The sequence below is a fragment of the Manis javanica genome, chromosome 6 (assembly GCF_040802235.1).
Source record: "Manis javanica isolate MJ-LG chromosome 6, MJ_LKY, whole genome shotgun sequence".
Classification (NCBI taxonomy): domain Eukaryota; kingdom Metazoa; phylum Chordata; class Mammalia; order Pholidota; family Manidae; genus Manis; species Manis javanica.
The window spans coordinates 130119810-130139972 of NC_133161.1; the positions used below are offsets into that span (position 1 = coordinate 130119810).

The 20163-nt window shown below is 45.5% G+C and overlaps 1 protein-coding gene across 1 annotated transcript in view; it reads right to left on the reverse strand.

Moving 5' to 3' along the window:
• LOC118969721 (uncharacterized) overlaps positions 1-17428 on the reverse strand; it is a 76353-nt gene extending 58925 nt beyond the window's left edge. Inside the window, exons 1-3 of the mRNA XM_073240024.1 lie at positions 17347-17428; positions 16744-17147; positions 15548-15650 (exon numbers count right to left, since the gene is read on the reverse strand). Coding sequence (XP_073096125.1) covers positions 15548-15650; positions 16744-17147; positions 17347-17428 — 589 coding nt within the window. The remainder of the gene's footprint in view (positions 1-15547; positions 15651-16743; positions 17148-17346) is intronic.
• Positions 17429-20163: the final 2735 nt, after the last annotated feature.

A 20163-nucleotide genomic window follows, 5' to 3' on the forward strand; every position in this document is an offset into this window, starting at 1 on the left:
AGATGATCAGCTATGGAGGTACTCTTTTCTGATAATATTCCTTTCTCTTAATTAAAAAAAAAAAAAAAAAAAAAGCAGTTACTGTGTGCTGACCTCCAGTGAGTTCTGCACAGTGGTATAGAGGGCATGTCAAAGTGTGGGCAAAGGGTCTGTTTGTTTCTATGCAGAAGATCAAGGCCTAGCTTGGATACCCAGAAAATGAACTAAGATACGATATGAGGAGGAGCTTCCGGCATCAGCACTCTCTGGAGGACTTGTGCCGGGGGATGATCATCAAAAAGCCTCCACAGGGATCCGGACGATGCTGCGGTTGTGGCTGCATCCAGCCCACCGTCTCCTGGACTTGCCATAGGAATGAGGAGGGAGATGTCTAGGCTGGCATGTGCATACAGTGAGACAACGAATTTGACCGGATCTGTACTGTTGGAACTCAACCAGGAGTTGGGAGGGGTGCAAGTTGTAGCGCTCCAAAATCTCATGACTATAGACTATCTATGGTTAAAAGAACATATGGGATGTGAACAGATCCCAGAAATGGGCTGCTTTAATTTGTCTGATGGTTCAAGTACAGTTGGACAATATCCATCATATCATAGAAAATTTTTCACAAATGCCTAGGGTGCCTAAATGGTTTTCTTGGCTTCACTGGAGATGGATGGTAATTATAGATTTGCTTTGTTTATGTCACCGTATTCCTATTATGTTAATATGTGTGTGCAAATTAGTTAGTAGTTTAAAACCTATACATACTTAAGGTACTATACAAGAAGATATGTCAAAGAAATAATCAATCCTCCCATGTTTCCTTCATATGCTACATCTATAGCTTTTCTTCTTCCTTCCTAATTACAACCCTTAAATAGAATTCGTGCCTCATATCGAATTTACCGAGTATCATAATTCCTCCAGGTGGTAAAGATACCTCGAGACAAGTGCTGGGCATAGAAGCCACAGGGCATAAATCTGCAAAGAAGTAAAAAGCTAACCTTTGCAAACAACATGGCTTCTCTCTCACTTACCAACTTTACATTTCCCTGTATGGCCCCGGAAGATGACTGGTTAGCCAGAGACGGGTAAGATTCCTCAAGGGAGGAACAACCTAAGACAGGCACAGTTGCAGGAGGGCCATCAGGTGAGAATTTGGGGATCAACAGAGGTGAGGCTCAGAACCTCACCCCCCCTGTTTTGAGAGAAATCTTCTGCATCCGTGGATGTCTTGCTGCCCTTGTCTAGCCTGGATTAATACTTAGTCCATAGGCACACACCTGATCATCTGATCATCTACATTTGCCTTCTTACAGCACTAAACTATGTTTTCTACCTTTATCTTGCATCTACCTACCACTTCAGCATTTTATTAAAAATAATAATAATAATAATAATAGGAGTAATGTGGGATCAACATATAAATCAAGTACAAAAATCAAACAAATATTCATATTTGACCTGATTGTTTATAGGTCATAATGCATGATCAAAACCGAAAGTTTCTGTGATGACTGCCCTTGTACGGTTCACCATGTAAGAATTTATTCACTACGTAAGAATTCGTTCACCATGTAAGAACTTGTTATGCTTCAGAAGATTGGAGACTGACGAGAATTAGGTTTGAGATGGATTAATGATTGTACATTGAGCGTTGTCCCCCCTATACTGAATTTTATTGTTAACAACCATTTGATCAATAAATATGAGATGCCCTCTCAAAAAAAAATAAAATAAAATAAAAAAATTAAAAAAAAAAAAAAAAAGTGATTTTGACCAAAGAGTGGGCTACGTTTAAAAAAATTTTTTTAAATACTTGTATAAGAAAGTTTACTTAACATGCTTAATCATTTCTGAATATCTAAATATTCCAAGCCAAATTATGAGGATTTTCCAAAAATGTAATTTGATTTTATAATTTTAATTATAATGCTTCTCTTGAGAAGTCTTTAGAAAAATGAAACTTAAAATGAAGCTTCCTACTTTTAAGTTACCAACTAATACAAATAGATCTAAAATCTGCTTGTTTCTTATCAGTTCTACTTAGTGGATTCAAAACATTCTAAACTTTGAGAAGATGGACCGTGTGCCTCTTGATAGTGCTTTATTATGACTTAAGGTATTTTTAATCAGGATTATATGTATTTTTTGTGCTTTTAAATCACTTGCTCCCAATTACTTTTGAAACATCTGACTTTTCTTCACATTAAAAACGACCAGATTCTCTGAAGGACAGTAATAATAACAATAAAAAAACCTCAATGAGAAAAAAAAAAAAAATAACAGGAGAAAACCTTGACATTAGTTTCGGCAATGAATTCTTGATACCCTTTTAACAAGGGCTTGGAGACGCAGACCATTAAAGAGCTCCCATGCTCGCTCGCTCTCTCTCACAACACACACACATGGTCATTACATATCAAAGATCCTTTGCCATATCTGGAAGTATAAAACCCTATATTTTCACACACCCCTGTTTTAAGTAGAACTGTTTCTGGCAGAAAGGTAGAGGACAGAAAAAACAACAACAGGATCTGGAAATCTCAAGCTGGTCAGTGGAACTGGAAGCTGAGGTAACCTCAGGGCTGTGCAGCCCTGACAGGTAAAGTTAAGAGAACTGTGCCTGGGTCCTGGCCATGGTGGGGGACAGGCATCCCTGGTCCCTGTAACCAGCAGCTCCAGCCCAGCCCAGCTGTGACTACAAGGGCAGTCACAAGAGGCCTTTCAGCAGCCAAGGAGAGGGTGAGCAGCCTACATAGAGTTCATCTCTCCCACCGAGCATTGGGGAGAGACCTACAGCAAGCAGTAACTACACAGCAATGGGGGTGGACCAAGTCATCACCCAATTCAGGGAGAGGGAGAAGTGAATTTGTTTTGTTAATAAGCTCCAGGGTTTACCCAGTGGTATTCTGTAAAACACCAAGAAACTACAAGACATCTTCTTTATTTCTTTTAAAGCCTCTACAAACCTCTTGTTAGGTCACATGATGAAGCCCAGCGGTAACCTGGCAGCAGTGCGCACAGGCAAAGCTGGTCACTGCCCGAGCACCCTTTGCAGGAGTCACACTGGACTCCTCTGGGCTCTGGCCTTGCCCCTGCTGTTCCTCTTCAACGTGACCCACCTTCATGCCTCAGATGAGGGGCCACCCCACCCTGCACCAGGCTCAAGCTACTCAGGCCCATAGCAACACCAGCTCCTTCTGCCTCCCCGCCTGCATCTTAGCTCAGGTGCAGGATGGAGCTAAACAGCTTCTGTGCTGTATTGGTGAGGACGAGTCCAGGGAAGCAAGAATTCAGGGAAGAAGGCAGTAAAGGAACAAGAAAGAAAAGTAATAGGAGGGCATTTTATTGCAGTCTATTCCTTGGTCTGCAAACATGGATTCCTTAACAGCAAAACAATCATGCTGTCACACCCGTACATCTCATGTAGCATTTATACAACAGAACAATAGTACCAATGCAAATAGGCCTGGCATTTGGAGAGACCTGTGTGTGCTGGGCACAGATTTAGTGATAACTCATTTGACCTATAGTCATTACAAACACTTGTATATTGATTCAGTTTGTCAACAGATCTTATCACCCATGTTTCTCCCAGTGATAAAACTCCAGTTTACAGGCTGCCATGCAATCTTGCCCGGTTGCAAAAGCAGAGATGGTCTTGTCAAACATAGTTTCACTCTCTTGGGCATCTTGTATGCTTTGGTTAAGAACTGTGCCTGGGAGATACATTGTTCTCTTGGCCTGAGCCTCTCTCAAGGTAATAATGAAGTGTGGATTTCTCTTGGTGCATAAGCCACTTATCTATCCCTTTTATCCTAAGCTATAGTTTATCCCTCTCTCCATTTGCCATGTATCTTTATCCAGACTTTTCCACCTGTGAAGGGGACATAAGCATGGCTATTGTGAAGGGGACATAAGGTACGCATACTGTGCTGGTCCAGATGGCTGGCACAATACCAGTCTCACAAGTGCCTCCCCTCAGTCCACTCACACTCACGGAAGGTAGGGTTACCCAGGAGCAGATCCAGCTGGCTGTCCTGGCCACAAGGCAGCACAGCTCTGCTGTCAGCCCTGACCTGGACACATGGGGTGAGGGCACAGTCCACCCCATCAGGCCTTTAAGAATTGTGGCATAAATATTTAGGGTGTGGTTACACGTTCTTCCTATTATAAATATTCCCTGCTTCTGGCACCCGGAGAGGAAGCCCTGGACCTGGAACCACTGCATCAGGTAGGAAAAAAGGAAGTGGCAGTGATGTGGGGAAGAACTGTATGGTGGCACTAGCATTCTCCCCCACCACAGCTTCCCCAGGACCCCCGGAAAAGCAGAGGAATGTACCCTGTCTTAGTACCCCTCATGTTCAGTGTGAGCACACATTTCTGAAGTGTGTAAGCCAACCCTCTCATGCCTTTCTCTCTCCCAGTTTTAGACAGCCAATGTTTAAACTGCCCATTCCAATTTCCTATTAAACCACTGCTCTGCGGATGGCATGCTAAGTGGTACATCCATCTGATGGTATGTCTCTTCGCCCACCATGGGACACCATGGGCTGTAAAGTGTGTCCCTTGGTCTGAAATATAACTTGGTGGTTCAAATTGGTGCAGAATCTTCTGTTCCAATCCTTCAATGGTATCTTGTGCATTTGCATCTACCACTGGGTATGCAGAGCCTAGTCCAGGGTAACTGTCTCTTCTGCTCAGGACCCACGTTATAGCTTCCAGGAGTTACTGGCATTGCTCCAATGTATTCCACTGGCCAACTACTAGCAGGTCATGTCCCTGGGGAATTTTCCCCCAACACAACTGTCTCCTTAGTAGATAGAATAGTTCTTGTCGGCACCCTCACAGGGTGCAAGAGGAGTATGTGTTGATTCATCCCGTGTCTGCACTGCTGCAGCTCCCCCATGTCCACTCATTTCATGGACCCAGGCAGCCACCTCTAAGGACAGCACCTGACAGGTCCATCTGGTGGATCCAGTCACCTTCCGCTCGTCGAAGGGGCGTTCTTCTGATGGGAATCTACATCTCCCACTTTAGTGAGCTCCTTAAATTCCCAGAGTGATTTCCATACAGCTGCAGCTCACAAGGGCATTCCTTTCATAGTCGTTTTCCACTGCTCATCTACCTGACCATACAGCCAGGCCATTGGCTACAGCCCATGAATTCGTAAAAATCACTGTTCAATTCTTCCATCGCTGCAAGGAAAACAGCTTGCATTTCAGCCCACTGAGCTGATTTGCTCCTCCTTCGTCCCAACCAGAATCTTGGCACCTGCGGTCTTAAGGCAGCAGCTTTCCAAACAGGGTATTGTCCATTCCGCCTGGAACTACCACCTGCAAACCAAGCAGCTCTTTGTCATTCAGCCGAGAGCTGTTCCTACAGCACAGCCCATGCAGCAGTGGGTTCCAGCAGCTCATTGGGGGGCTTCAGTGTCCGTCTGAGAGGAAACGCGACCTGCTCACGGGTATCGTGTGGGCCTCTAGCATTCCCCGGGCAGCCTGCTCCTGCACAAACCATTTCTGTTTGGTTACAGAACTCTTCTGGGTGCTGCCTTCCCTATTAGCATGTTTCTCTGACATCACCCATGACATTATGGGTTATCTCAGGCTTCAAAAATATTTCATGTGCTCTATCACGGAAACAGCCTCAATTAAGGCCCAAGAGCATACTAATAATTGTCTTTCAAATGGTGTATACCAGGCAGCAGCAACTGGGGATTTTCTGTTCCAAAATCCCAACAGTCACAGCTGGGAGGCACTCATGGGCTTTAGCCCCAAGCCCCAGTGTGCAGGGCTGTGGGGGTCAGACACTTCCAAAGTCATATCTGAGTGGGGGTCATAAGGGCCCAAAGGAGTCAAGAGAGTAACTGCCATTTATAATTCGGAAATGGCCTGCTTTTGTTCAGGAGCCACTCACATACGGCTTTTTTCCATGCAGTCCCATAGACGGGAGCTAGCAATAGTCCCAGGAGTGGAATATGAGTCCTCCAAAACACAAGCCAACCAACCACATGCTGGGCTTCTTGTTTGGACTTAGGGGTGGGGAGGACAGTTTATTCTTAGTCACACTTGTGGAATATTCCAGGTGGCTCCTGCCCATGTTATTCCTCAGAATTTCACTGTTTGAGCAAGACCTTGGATCCTTGCTGGATTTATTAACCAGCCCCATTTGGCCATGTATGTCACTACTGCATCAATTCAGTCCTAGCCTGCTTCTCTGTTTCTGATATTATCATGTCATCATATAGGGTATTATTCCACTCGAGCCCTACACCAAATCCAAATGCCTCCTAACCAAGTGGTGACAATAGCTGGTGAGTTCAGATAACCCTGTGGCAGCATGGCAGAAGCAAACAGATCCTTCCCATGTGACAGCAAACTGTGGTTGACTCTTCAGAGATCAACATGGAGAAGAAAGCATTTGCAAGGTCCATCACTGAGTACCAGCCTCCTTCAGCCTGCTGTACTTTCTGTATGACTGAGACCAGGTCTGGAACTGCAGAGGCTATGGGCAGTACAACTTTATTTAAACCTCGATAGTCTACTCTAGTCTCCACGAGCCATCCACCTTTTCCACAGGCCACCCAGGAGCACTGTACAGTGAATTCATGGGCACCAGCACCCAACTTCCAGCATGTCACTCAAAGTGGTGATCTTTTTGTCCACCAGGTATTCTATACTGCTTCGAGTTAACCACCTGTATGGCTAGGGCAGTTCTAGTGGTTCCCATTTAGCATGCCCAATTAAAACTGGCAAGAGGGTGAGCTTACATGCCTTCTGTTTTACTGTACTAGGCAGGGAAAGCAATCCCCAGTCAGATATAATATCTACCCCCAAATAATACATTCAGGTACAGGGGATACAACCACCTCACAAAATATCTGCTCAAATACCCAATATTCATCCAAACTTCATCTCAATCCCATCAACCACTGCATTTCCATATCCTCCCAATCTAAGCTTAGACCCCATAGAATTCACCAATAGGTTTTGGAATCAGTGCATTGGGGCCCCTGCATCAAGAAGTCCCAGGGAAGATTCCCCTCCTTCCCCTGGCTGTTTTACCCATACACATGCAAAAGGCCTCAGGTCCCAGGCTGGGGGTGCAGCCAGAGGACCCTGGCCCATTTGTTAATCTTTAACTTGTTAACCTGCCTGACCACCAGACCAGCAATCCCTGGTCAGGTTTCTCACTGTAATCTTGGCCTTCAGGCTTTTCAAATTCCTCCAAACTGGGGTACACAGAGCAGTTTTGGGGCTGATGTAATGTTGGTGGAATAGGGGTTCCCACTGGCCCACCCAATTTCTGGAAGTGCTACATTAACAACTTTGTTGTCACCCCATCAGTGTCTGTTGGATTCACCCAATTTTTCCATAAACATCTAAAAACTTCCACTCAATTGGGTGGAGTCCCCTGCCTCTCTCTTTTGTCCCTCCCTATTTTCTTAACTATGGTAATGTTCTTGGTATCATAAGATCCAAAGGGAAGCTGAGAAAACAAATCTCATAAGGCTCCTCAAACTGTTGTTTGACATTATAGCAGTAACATTACATGGGGTGCCCACATAACAGGGGTACCTTGATCACAGCATTCAACATAACGTGTGTAACAGGAATATTCAGTGGGGGAGTATCTTTGTCATCCTAAAGCCTATCCCACGTGGCCTGCATATGAAGCCTATCTGCTATGTCTTCTGGGGTGTTCCATCTGGCATTTACAGGGGCAGCTGGGCAGCCCCCTTCTCAAGATAACCACACCTCACAGGGGCTCTTATCCAGTCCACCAGGTTGTCTGTCCCCTCGGGAAGAACCTCCTGTGTGTCTGCATTACGTAATAGCCCTCTGGAATTGTCCAAGAGTGAGTGGAGGGTCCTGTATCAGCCCAAACATGCCCTTCCACTCCGAAGCATTCAAAACTGGACACAGCCCCAAACTGGTGGCTCTCACAACGCACTTTACTAAAGATTCTTCAGGAAGCTGGTGATGCCGATCTACACAATGACCGGTTCCTTTACACTGTATCCCCTCCTTCCACACATTTCCTGGTTTTCTCCGCCCCCTACATGACTAGAGGTCTTAAGAGGTACTTGCTGTTCCTCTGACATAATTTTCCCTTTCTGGGCAGCTTTGAGGCTAATGGCTGAAGCTCAGATTGAACCAAATCTCACCCTGGTTCAGCATCAAGCCCTTTTTTTTTGTTTTCTTTTTGGCTGTTCCAGTTAAAAACAACCATAGAATGGAATATTTAGCCTGCTTCTTACCAGTCTGCATTTCCTTACCTACCCAAGAAGCCAACTCCACAGGAACTGGGGCCACGGCCATTTCTAAATTCCACTGGTAACTTGTACCTTTAGTAACCGATAGCAGTGCAGCTGCACCTTCATGTGAAGGGTGTGTGCACAGCCATCCAGGCATCAAAGGCTCCTCATCCCCTGCCTTTCATTCTTTCTCTTCAAAACTCACATATTTCTGAGAGCCTGGGCCGTTCTAACAAATCCCAGTACCCACCCTAACACCAAATCTGTTTTCTCATACACATCATGGTACAAACTCCATTTGAGTTTGCAGGCATGATTCCAACAAGGCGCACGTGAGCGTGTGTATGTGTGCGTGTGTGTGTGTGTGTGTGTGTGTGAGAGAGGGAGAGGGAGAGGGAGAGGGAGAGAGGGAGGGGGAGAGAGAGAGAGAGAGAGAGAGCAGGTTGCCTCACACACACCAAGCAATTCTTAAACACCAGCAGCATGTCTGAGAACTCAACAATTTTGATGCTATCTGCCCAGAGACAGCACTAGAATCCTCAGGTTAAGGGCTCCATCCCACAAGACTTCCCACCACCCCCAATTCCAGAAGCCTGTCCCAGGCCCCAGGCAGTTCCCTGTACTGCTGAAGAACCAGCTACAGATTTGAGGGTCCAATGAACTCCAGCTTAGATTAAATTTATTTGCTAGAGCAGCTCACAGAACTTAAAACACATTTGCCAGTTTAATAAAGGGTACTATAAAGGATACAAGTTAACAGACAAATAAAGAGGTACATAGGGCAAACTCCCAAATAAAGGAGCTTCTATTCTTGTGGAGCTTGGAACTTGGGGACTGGCTCTGTGGGGCATGGAATTTTTTGGTTCCACAGTGTGGAAGCTCTCTCTTGACAGAGAAGCTGGATCCAAGGGAAAGAAATGTGCCCTTCTCGTGGGTTTTGCTGAGGGCTGCATTGTCTATATCACTGGTCATTGGCTGATTCAACCTTCAGCCCCCACCACTGGGTCAGGTCTAAAAGTCTCTCATTAACATGACAAGACACCCATTCAATCTTTAAGGCTCCGCAGTGATTTCAGGAAGTGTGGACGAGGACCAAATATATCTGGGATATGTATTTGGGTCACTGAATGACCAAGTATATATTTCATATAACTCATTGTATCACAATACTCAAAACAATGTTACTCCCTACACTATGCTCACTGCAGTGCTAGGCCCTGGGGATAGAATCATGCAAGCAAAACCAGTCTTCAGCATGGAGAGACCACCAATGATAAGTAAGCAAACAGCTAAGTAAACAAGGCAGACGCTGGCTGTAACCAGTCACAGTAAGTCACTAAATAGGACACTGAGATACCAATTCATGAGGGGAGGGAGGACCAGGCTGAAGGAAACCATTTCCAGGAGGTCGCACACAGGCCAAGACCAGACGGAGGACTTCAACAACACAATAAAAGGGTCATGTGTCATGATCAAGTGGGATTTACTCTGGGGATGCAAGGTTAGTTCAATATCCACAAATTAATCTATTTGACATGTCACATTAACAAAATGAAAGATAAAAATCATGATAATCTCAACAGATGGAGAAAACTTAATTTGACAAAATTCAACATCCACTCATAAAAATTCTAAACAAAGTGTGTAGAGACAGAACACACCTAAACATAATAACAGCCAATATGACACACCCACACCTATCAGACTCCACAGTATAAAGTTGAAAGCTTTCTTCTAATAGGAACAAGACAAGGATGCACATTCTTGCCACTTTTGTTCAGCATTATACTCAAATCCCAGTGTTAGCAATTAAGAAAGAAAAATAAAATATATCCAAATTGGAAAGGAAGTAGTTAAACTGTCACTATCTGCAGATGACTTGATACTATATACAGAAAACTCGAAAGCCTTCACTACAAACGCAATAGAACTAATAAGTGAATTCAGTTGAGGTGAAGGATACAAAAGCAATATTCAAGTCCATTGCATTTCTATGCTCTAATAATAAATTACAAGAAAGAGAAATTATGAAATCATTCCTACTTACAACTGCATCAAAAAGAACAAAATACCTAGGAATCAACTGAACCACAGAAGTCAAATGACTAAATGCTCAAAACCATAAAATATAGATGAAAGGAATTTAAAACTACGCAAGTAAATGGAAAGAAACTACCCTTATGGGCTGGAAGAATTAATAGTTATGTCAACACTACAAAAAGCAATCTAGAGATTCAATGCAATCTCTATCAAAGTACTAACAGCATACAAAGCTACTACTACAAGGTTATAAGCTACATTACCTACGCTGTAATTCCATCCCTTTGACTGAATTACTTTATAATTTGATGTTTATACCACATTAACCCCTTTACCAAAAAAGAATAAAGATTAGAACCCTGAAAAAAACCTACCAATCACATTTTTCACAGAACTAAAACAAACCATTCCCAAATTTGTGTGGAACTACAAGACCCCAAAGAGCCAGAGCAATACTAAGAAACAAGTATTATGGAAGTATTAGGCTTCTAGGTATACTACAAAGTACAGTAATCAAAACAATACGGTATTGGCACAAAAACAGATGCTTACATCAATGCAACAAAATATAGAGAGCCCAGAATTAAACCCACACTTACATGGTCAGTTAAAATTGGAGGTAAAAATACATAATGAGAAAAGTCTCTTCAGTAAACTGTATTGGTTATACAGGACTGCTACATGCAAAACATGGACCACTTCCCTAAAGAATATATACAAACAAACTCAAAGTGAATTAAAGACTTAAATGCAGGACTTGAAACATAAAATTTCCAGAAGAAAACACAGGCAGCAAGCTCTCTGACTCTGGCCTTAGCGATATTTTTCTCTCTCTCCTCAGTCAAGGACAACAAAGGCTAAAACAAACACATGGCACCTACATCAAACTAAAATGTTCTATACAGCGAAGGAAACCATCAACCATACAGAAGAATAACCTACTGAATGGTAGATGTTCGAACATGACATATTCAATATGGGGTTAACATCCAAAACATGCAAAGTACTCATACAACTCACTATCAAAAAGACAACCAATTAAAAAAATGGACAGAGGACCTGAATAGACCTTTTTCCAAAAAGGATGTATAGTTGGCCAACAAACACATGCAAAGATTCTCAGTATCACTAAGCATCAGGAAAATGCAAATCAAAACCACAATGAGATCTCAATTCAAATATTAGAATGGCAAGTTCAAATTAAAGACAAAAAATAACAACGGCTGGCAAGGACGTGGAGAGAAGGAAACCCACATATACTATTGCTGGGTGTGTGAACTGGTGTATCCACTATTGAAAACAGCACGTGGGTTCCTTCAACAGTTAAAAATAATATAATACCATATAATCCAGCAATTCTGCTTTAGGAATTTACCCAAGGAAAATGAAAATAATAATCTGAAAAGACATAAGTGATCTTTATGTTCATTGCAGCATTACTTACAATAGCTAAGATATAACCTAAAGCAGCCTAAATGTCCATAGATACATGAATAGGTAAAGATGTGTAACACACATACACACAGCGCAGCATATTACTCAGCCATAAGAAAGAAAACAAATCCTACCATTTGGGCCATCAACAATCTAAGCCTTTGGAGCACATGCCATTGACAGGAGGTACTGTGAACAGTACTTGCCCTCTGTGGCCTTCTTCCCCCAGAAAACACAACTCCAAGTGATCACAAGAAAAACTTCAGGTTAAATCCAACCGGAGAGAAATTCAAAACTGATGACAAATAATCATGCAAATAATAAGGATCATCCAAACTAAAGAATGTCTCAGAAACTCTAACAAAGAGCGTCCTAGGGAGACGAGATCACTAAATGTAATGTGGTATCCTGAGTGGGGTCTTAGGGGAGAAAGGGAACTAGTAGGGAAAACTGAGAAAAAGAAAGGATGGTGGATGGTTACAAGGCAGCAACACTGTTTCATTAATTATAACAAGGAACTATGATGTGGGATGGTAAGAGGGGAAGTAGTCGGAGCAAACAGTGAAATCCTGCAATACCTTTGCAAATTCTCTGTGAACCTGAAACTGTCTTCAAAGTAAAGTGTATTAAAATCCATCAACATCATCCACATCAACAAAAAGGACAAAAACCACATGATCATCTCCATAGATGCTGAAAAAGCATTCGACAAAATTCAAGATCCATTCATGATAAAAACTCTCAACAAAATGGGTATAGAGGGCAAGTACCTCAACATAATAAAGGACATATATGACAAAACCACAGCCAATATTTACTTAAGAGCGAGAAGCTCAAAGCTTTTCCTTTAAGATCAGGAACAAGACAAAGTTGTCCACTCTCCCCACTTTTATTCAACATAGTACTGGAGGTCCTAGCCATGGCAATCAGACCACACAAAGAAATAAAAGGCATCCAGATTGGCAAGAAAGAAGTCAAACTGTCCCTGTCTGCAGATGACATATTGCTCAAAAAAAAAACCCCTAAAGAATCCACTCCAAAACTACTAGATCTACTATCTGAATTCAGCAAAGTTGCAGGACACAAAATTAATATGCAGAAATCTGTGGCATTCCTATACATTAACAATGAACTAGCAGAGAGAGAAATCAGGAAAACAATTCCATTCACAGTTGCATCAAAAAGAATAAAATACCTAGGAATAAACCTAACCAAGGAAGTGAAAGACCTATACCCTGAAAACTACAGGACACTCTTAAGAGAAATTAAAGAAGATACCAATAAGTGGAAACACATCCCGTGCTCATGAATAGGAAGAATTAATATTGTCAAAATGGCAATCTGCAGATTTAATGAAATCCCAATCAAAATAACAATAGCATTCTTCAATGAACTAGAGCAAATCGTTCTAAAATTCATACGGAACCACAAAAGACCCCAAATAGCCAAAACAATACTGAGAAGGAAGAATAAAGCACAGGGGATTACACTCCCTGACTTCAAGCTCTACTACAAAGCCACAGTAATCAAAATAATTTTGTACTGGCACAATAACAGACCCTTAGACCAATGGAACAACTTAGAGAGCCCTGATATAAACCCAACCATATATGGTCAATTAATGCATGATAAAGGAGCTATGGACATACACTGGGGAAATGACAGCCTCTTCAACAACTGGTGTTGGCAAAACTGGACAGCTACATGCAAGAGAATGAAACTGGACTATTGTTTGACCCCATACAGAAAAGTAACCTCAAAATGGATCAAAGACCTGAATGTAAGTCATGAAACCATAAAACTCTTAGAAGACAACATAGGCAAAAGTCTCCTGAATATAAGCATGAGCAACTTCTTCCTGAACGCATCTCCTTGAGCAAGGGAAACAAAAGCAAAAATGAACACATGGGACTACATCAAATTAAAAAGTTTCTGTACAGCAAAGGACACCATCAACAGAACAAGAAGGCATCCTACAGTATGGGAGAATATATTTGTAAATGACATATCCAACAAGGGGTTAACATCCAAAATACATAAAGAACTCAGATGCCTCAACACCTAAAAAGCATATAACCCAATTTAAAAATAGGCAGAGGATATGAAGAGACAATTCTCCAAAGAAATTCAGATGGCCAGCAGACACATGAAAAGATGCTCCACATCACTAACCATCAGGGAAATGCCAATTAAAACCACAATGAGGTAGTATCACCTCACACCACTAAGGATGGCCAACATCCAAAAGACAAACAACAACAAATGCTGGCAAGGATGCGGAGCAAGGGGAACCCTCCTACACTGCTGGCAGGAAGTAAGCTAGTTCAACAATTGTGGAAAGCTGTATGGAGGTTTCTCAAAAAACAGGATTACCACTTGAACCAGGAATTCCACTCCTAGTAATTTACCCTAAGAATGCAGGAGCCCAGTTTGGAAAAGATATATGCACCCCTATGTTTATCTCAGCACTATTTACAATAGCCAAGAAATGGAAGCAACCTAAGTGTCCATCAGTAGATAAATGGGTAAAGAAGTGGTACATATACACAACAGAATATTATTCAGCCATGAGAAGAAAAAAAATCCTACCATTTGCAACAACATGGATGGAGTTAGAGGGTGTTATGCTCAGTGAAATAAGCCAGGTGGAGAAAGACAAGTATCAAATGATTTCACTGATCTATGGAGTATAAGAACAAAGAATAAAACTGAAGGAGCAACACAGCAGCAGACTCACAGAACCCAAGAATGGGCTAACAGTTACCAAAGGGAAAGGAACTGGGAAGGGATGGGTGGGAAGGGAAGGATAAGGGGGGAAAGGAGGCATTATGATTAGCCCACATAATGTAGTGGGGAGGGACATGGGAGAGGCAGTATACACTGCCAACAATAGCATCTTACTACACTGATGTACAGTGACTGTAATGGGGTATGTGGTGGGGACTTGATGACAGGGGGAGTCTAGTGACCATAATGTTGTTCAAATAATTGTACATTAACGATACAAAAAAAAAAAACCACAACTCTATGTTCATCTTGAAACATACAGAAAAAAGCATTTGGCAAAATTCAACATCAATTTATGATAAATATCTCTAAAAATAAAGTGGGTTGAGAGGGAACATGACTCAATTACCCACAGCCAAAATCACAATGGGAAAAGCAGAAAATGTTTCCTATAAGATCAGGAACAAGACAAGGATATCTGCTCTCAACACTTCTTCAACACAGTACTACTACAAGTCCCCGCCACAGCAATCAGAAAGAAAAAGAAATCAAAGAAAGAAAGCTCCCCAAACTGGTGAGGAGTAAGTAGGAGTAAGTAAAATTGCCATTATTTGCAGATGGCATGGCACTCTATCTAGAAAACTCTAACGAGTCCAACAAAATTAAAACTAAGTAATGAATTCAGTAAAACTGTAGGATACAAAATGAATATACAAAAATATATAAAAAAACAAATTTGCAGAAAGAATGTAAGAAAACTATCCCACTTGCAATTGTAGCCAAAGTAGTAAGAGATCTGGAGGATGTTTAACCAAGGAGGTGACAGAGCTGTACTCTGAAGATGCTAAGATTACTGACGCAAGAAACTGAAGGTGACGCAAGTTAACGCAAAGCATCTCATGCTCATGGAATGCAAGAATTAAAAAGGTTGGTATTCATACTAAAATAAAAGTTACTAGTATTGTTAAAACTACCTGTAGCTCTGGGAGGAAATTGTAAGTTGGTGCAGCCACCATGGAAAGCAGGATGGAGGTTTCTCAGAGAACACTGGGAAGGACACTGAATGGTGACTTGCTAAGGATGCTAAAAGGAATTACCTACCTGCCTCATGTGACCCTTGAGGTAGAGAGCAGATGTGTGCAGACATGGACCAAGTAGAACTTTCATGAGTTGACTTTAAGACGAAGTTGTTCCCTGTGGAGACCTTGTAGGGAAAACAAAAATGTCACTAAGGGGGTGAACCTGACCCACTGGGCTTCTCCATTAAGAAGGGCAGTCCACTCGCAGATGGCTTCTTCTCGGAGGCAGGGAGGGTGGGTCACAATGGAAGCCGTGATTTGCAGGCAACCTGCTTCGTGCAACGGGTTGAGAAGGGTGCTCTCACCTGTGACTATTCAAACTTCCTGCTGAGGTCAATCTCCCCAGCAGCCCACCCTAAAGTCTCCCCACCTGACTCCTCCTAGGCGGTTGTGGGGAGCCAGGTGCCCTCCTCAAGCTCTCCTGTGCACAGGCACGCAGAAACACACTATCTATCCTAGGCCGCACAGTGCTCTAACACACACACACACAACACCACACCACACGTGCAAGTGTTACCACACACACAGACACATGGAGGGGAGCCGACACCACAGCGACGCACTCACCAGGGAGCCAGGCCGCGCAATGCAGCCCCAGGGACCTTGACACACCCCCGGCCTTCCACGCTGACCCGTATGGGAGCACAGGAGGCCCCCCACCCCCGCGGATGCACCCTCGCAGAGCCTATGCCTGCGTGCCCACCGACCAGACACCCGACATGGAGGGCCATGCTGGGCGTCCGTTGAGGGCGACTCCGTTCCCTTACGACGTTGCCCCCACCCCCAACAGACACGAAACGACACGGCCAGCCACCGCCAACTGTCGCTCACCACCACCAGTTCTCACCCCCAACCAACGCCATCAACAGCCTTGGATGCTGCCCTGCCCTCCCACTCTCAAGGCCACTGCCTTGCCCTCGCCCTCTAGGTGCACACCTGCCAACAACAGCCTTGGAGGTCCGCCCCGCGCACGGACACCCACTCCCGCCGCTGCGGACGCCACAGCCCACCACAGAGGCCGCCCGTCCATGCTACGGCACACCACAGACCCCGCTCCCCGCCTTCCGCCGCCGCCTCTCAGGGCGCACCTGAAGAAGGCGGGTTGGACTCCGCCCCAGCAGCGAGGCGCCGCAGCCTCCCGCAGCGGACGTCTTCCCCACCCAATTCCTCCTCGACCCTCGACCTGTCGCTGCCCGCCCCCTGGGGATGGCCGCTTACCGTGAGCTGCCGCTGCGAGGACAGGCATGCGTGAGGAAGACGGCGGGAGGAGGCTGCGGGCAGTCGCTGTCGGAAGACGCCTGCAGGCGGCGCAGGGCTTTGGAGAGGCAGGGCAGCGTCACGGGGAGAAGGCTTTGACGGCGGCTGGGTGGGAAGCACCGACGACCAGGCGCAGGCGGAAAGCTTCCTCTGCCTTAGATGGGTGAACACTGTTAGAAGTAAAGATAGCTGGCACCGGAAGTGTACGGTATCGACCGTTGGACGAACATGCGCGCCATAGGCTGCGCGCAGACCCCGACCCCTTAGGGCGGTGCCTTTACCCCGTAGAGAGGCAAGCAATGTAAATGGCAGAGGTAGCAAGCTGGAAGGGCATGCGCGGCTCGGCTCCGCGCCGACACCGCGCCCTTAGGGAGCTGCCCCTCCCCCCAGAGGCGGGATCTGAAACGGGCGGGAAGGCGCGGGGAACAGGCGTGACGACTATGCGCGGCGCGGACCCCGCCCCCTTAGGGCGCTGCCCCTCTCCCCAAAGAGGCGGGCACTTCAAACAGGGGCGAAGGGCGCGGGGAGCGAGCAAGAGGGACGAGCATGCGCGGGGACGTATACGCGCGGACCCCGACCCAGAGGTCGATGGCCCTTCATAGTGGCCGGCATGGGAAATGGAGGCGGGGTCTGGCGGGACGAGCATGCGCGGTGACGTCTACGCAGACCCCGCCCCCCGAGGGCGATGCCCCTTCTCTCAAAGAGTCGGGCACAGTTAGCTGTGGCGCTGGGAGACGGGAGGAGCATGCGCGGCGCAGACTGCGCGAGGACCCCGCCCCCTCAGGGCGGTGCCCTTCCACCCATAGTGGCAGGCACTGGAAACCGGGACGAGGCAGGCGGGAAGAGCCTGTGCGGCTACGTCTACGCGCGGACCCCGCCTCTTGAGGGCGATGCCCCCCTCCAAAGAGGCGGGTAGTGGAAACGGGGGGAGGTGGCAGTCGGGAAGAGCATGCGCGACTTGGCTGTTCGCGGACCCCGCCCCCTTAGGGCGCTGCCCCTCCCCCCAGAGAGGCGGGCACTGGAAGTGGTTCGCTGGGATTCTGGACGAGCATGCGCGGCGGCAGCTGCGCGGGGACCCGCCCCCCTTAGGGCGGTGCTCCTACCCCTAACGACGGGGAGCTCGCGCGTCAATCCCACATTCCTCTGTGGGTGCAGCATCCGTGTGAAATAAAAGAAGATGAGAAAACTGCAAAAGGAAACTGAGCAGTTTATCTAGATGATAAAGAATTAAGGGGTAGATGCTGTGAGAGTAGAAGTGAGAATAACTTTTCAGATTGCATGTAGGGGAATGTTTACTAATAACCTTCAGAACTGCTGTCAAGTAAATGAAATTAGGCATGGAAAAATTATATTGAGTAATGTCATTTCTGGTAATTAAATAATCTTGCAGAGACTGTCAGCTCATCCAAACAGCACAGTCCTGGGAGCCTGCCTGCCCCTCAATCCCCCTGCAGCTCTCTGCTTTCGTTAGGGCACAAGCTGCGCGTTGCATAGTCCGGAGGTGAGCAGTTCCACCATCCTGAACACCTGGGCCCAGATCTGGGGCCCCGGTGCTGCTTCGGTTCTCATGGTCCGCTGGCCTTTAGAAAGAAGGAGAGGGACCAGGGAGGCGTGAGTAGAGTGGCAGCTGCCTGTCTGTCTCTCTTTCCCATGCAAAGCTGCTGCATCTGCGTCCAATCTGGCAGCTTCCTTCCCTGTACAGTGTAATACTAGAATAGTTCAAAGCCAGTTATTGTTCTCTAAAGGGTGAGACTTTTCTATCCTTATACTGTTGCCTGAAAAGCCCATATACTTAAAGGCACTCAGACTAACCTGAATTGGGCAAATATCCATTGCATCCACTTAAAAATAACAAGAACTGGAGATAGAAAGTATAAAAAAACATATACTAGGCAACACATTCATTGTATTTGTTCTTCATTCATTTGAACAACATGCATTCTGCACGTGGCACTGGGGACAATGATGGGTTAGGCAGGCATGGTTCCTGTGCTGGACATGGACATCCACATCCACTCTCCACCTTCCTCTCTGCAGATGACGTCAGTGGGTATCCTCACCCTCAGAAATCTGGAGAGAGGAAAGAGCATTAAGTAAGGGGTACCTATGACCTGGCTCCCTGTCTGTGCAGTCACTTAGGCTGGCTGTGCCCCTCTGTCAGAGGGGACTGCTCCAATCAGGGTGCTCCTCTGCACACCAGTCCCTCCCTGCAGGCCCAGTGACTGCTCCCTTCCCTCACCCCATGAGGCAGAGGATGGCAAGGCCCCACTTTTGCTGTCTAGGGGGCACCGAACCATCCCTGGGGTTTCTCTACATCCTGCCTCAACCAGTATGGCCCCACCCTTCAGTGTCGCTGAAGGCCTTGGATGGCTTGCCATAGACTCCCCGCTCTGACCGTGACTGGCGGAGTCGTCCCCCTGGGGGCTCACTGTCTAGCGGGAGGGACAGACCACAGACAAGTATATGACCACCAGGAGTGATATGATCCATGGAGGAAAACAAAATCGATGGTGTGAAAAAGAATGAGAATCTAATTTAATAACAAAATCTAATTTAGGCAGGATGGAGATGATGTTTAAGCCAAGTCCTGGAGAACAAAAAAGGAGTCAGAAAAAGTGGATTCTAGGTGAAGGAGGAGGCACAAACAGAGGCTCAAAGATGGGAGAGAGCTTAGTGTGCTCTAGAAATTTAAGGAAGAGAGGGAGGGAGGGAGGGAGGAAGGGAAGCAAAGAGAAAGGCGTTGTTGCTAACTGTTGCTAAGTGCCACGATTTAGAGTTAAGTCAGCAGATAGATTCAAAAACACTTGATTATGGTATTTTTAAAAAGATTTTCTCAACCCTATAAATCATATGTGGATTTTATCCCTCCTCCCCTAACTCCTTAACTATGAACATTCTCAGTTTAGCTAATATTTAGTGACATTTTTTATTTCCATGTGAAACATGCTTCTGGTAAAATACATACACACTTAAGGAAATATCTTATTTCAACCTGTGCCCAACATACACCTCACACAAATGCTTTCCCTAACCCCTGCCCCTCACTGCCTCTTCAACTGAAGATGTTGTTAATTCAAACATGCAATTAGCTAAAACCCTCTAAAGTCCGTGAATCTGCTTCTGGTGAATGCAGCCCGAGCGGTATTAGGAGTCCCAGGCAGTTTGGCGGCTCCCAGGCAGCACTGTGATACCAGCTGCTGGGGATGAGGGCTCATAAGACCAGACGTCATTCTGTCCTTTCTTTGGAAGAGGCCATGGCCTTGGGCCCTCACCTGTTGGGTCCATCTGTTGAGGGGGACACAGGTAGAGGATAATAGGGTCCATCCCAGCCCTGATGGTCTCTGTGCATAGCGATCATAAGGCTTCCGGGGAAACGTGTGG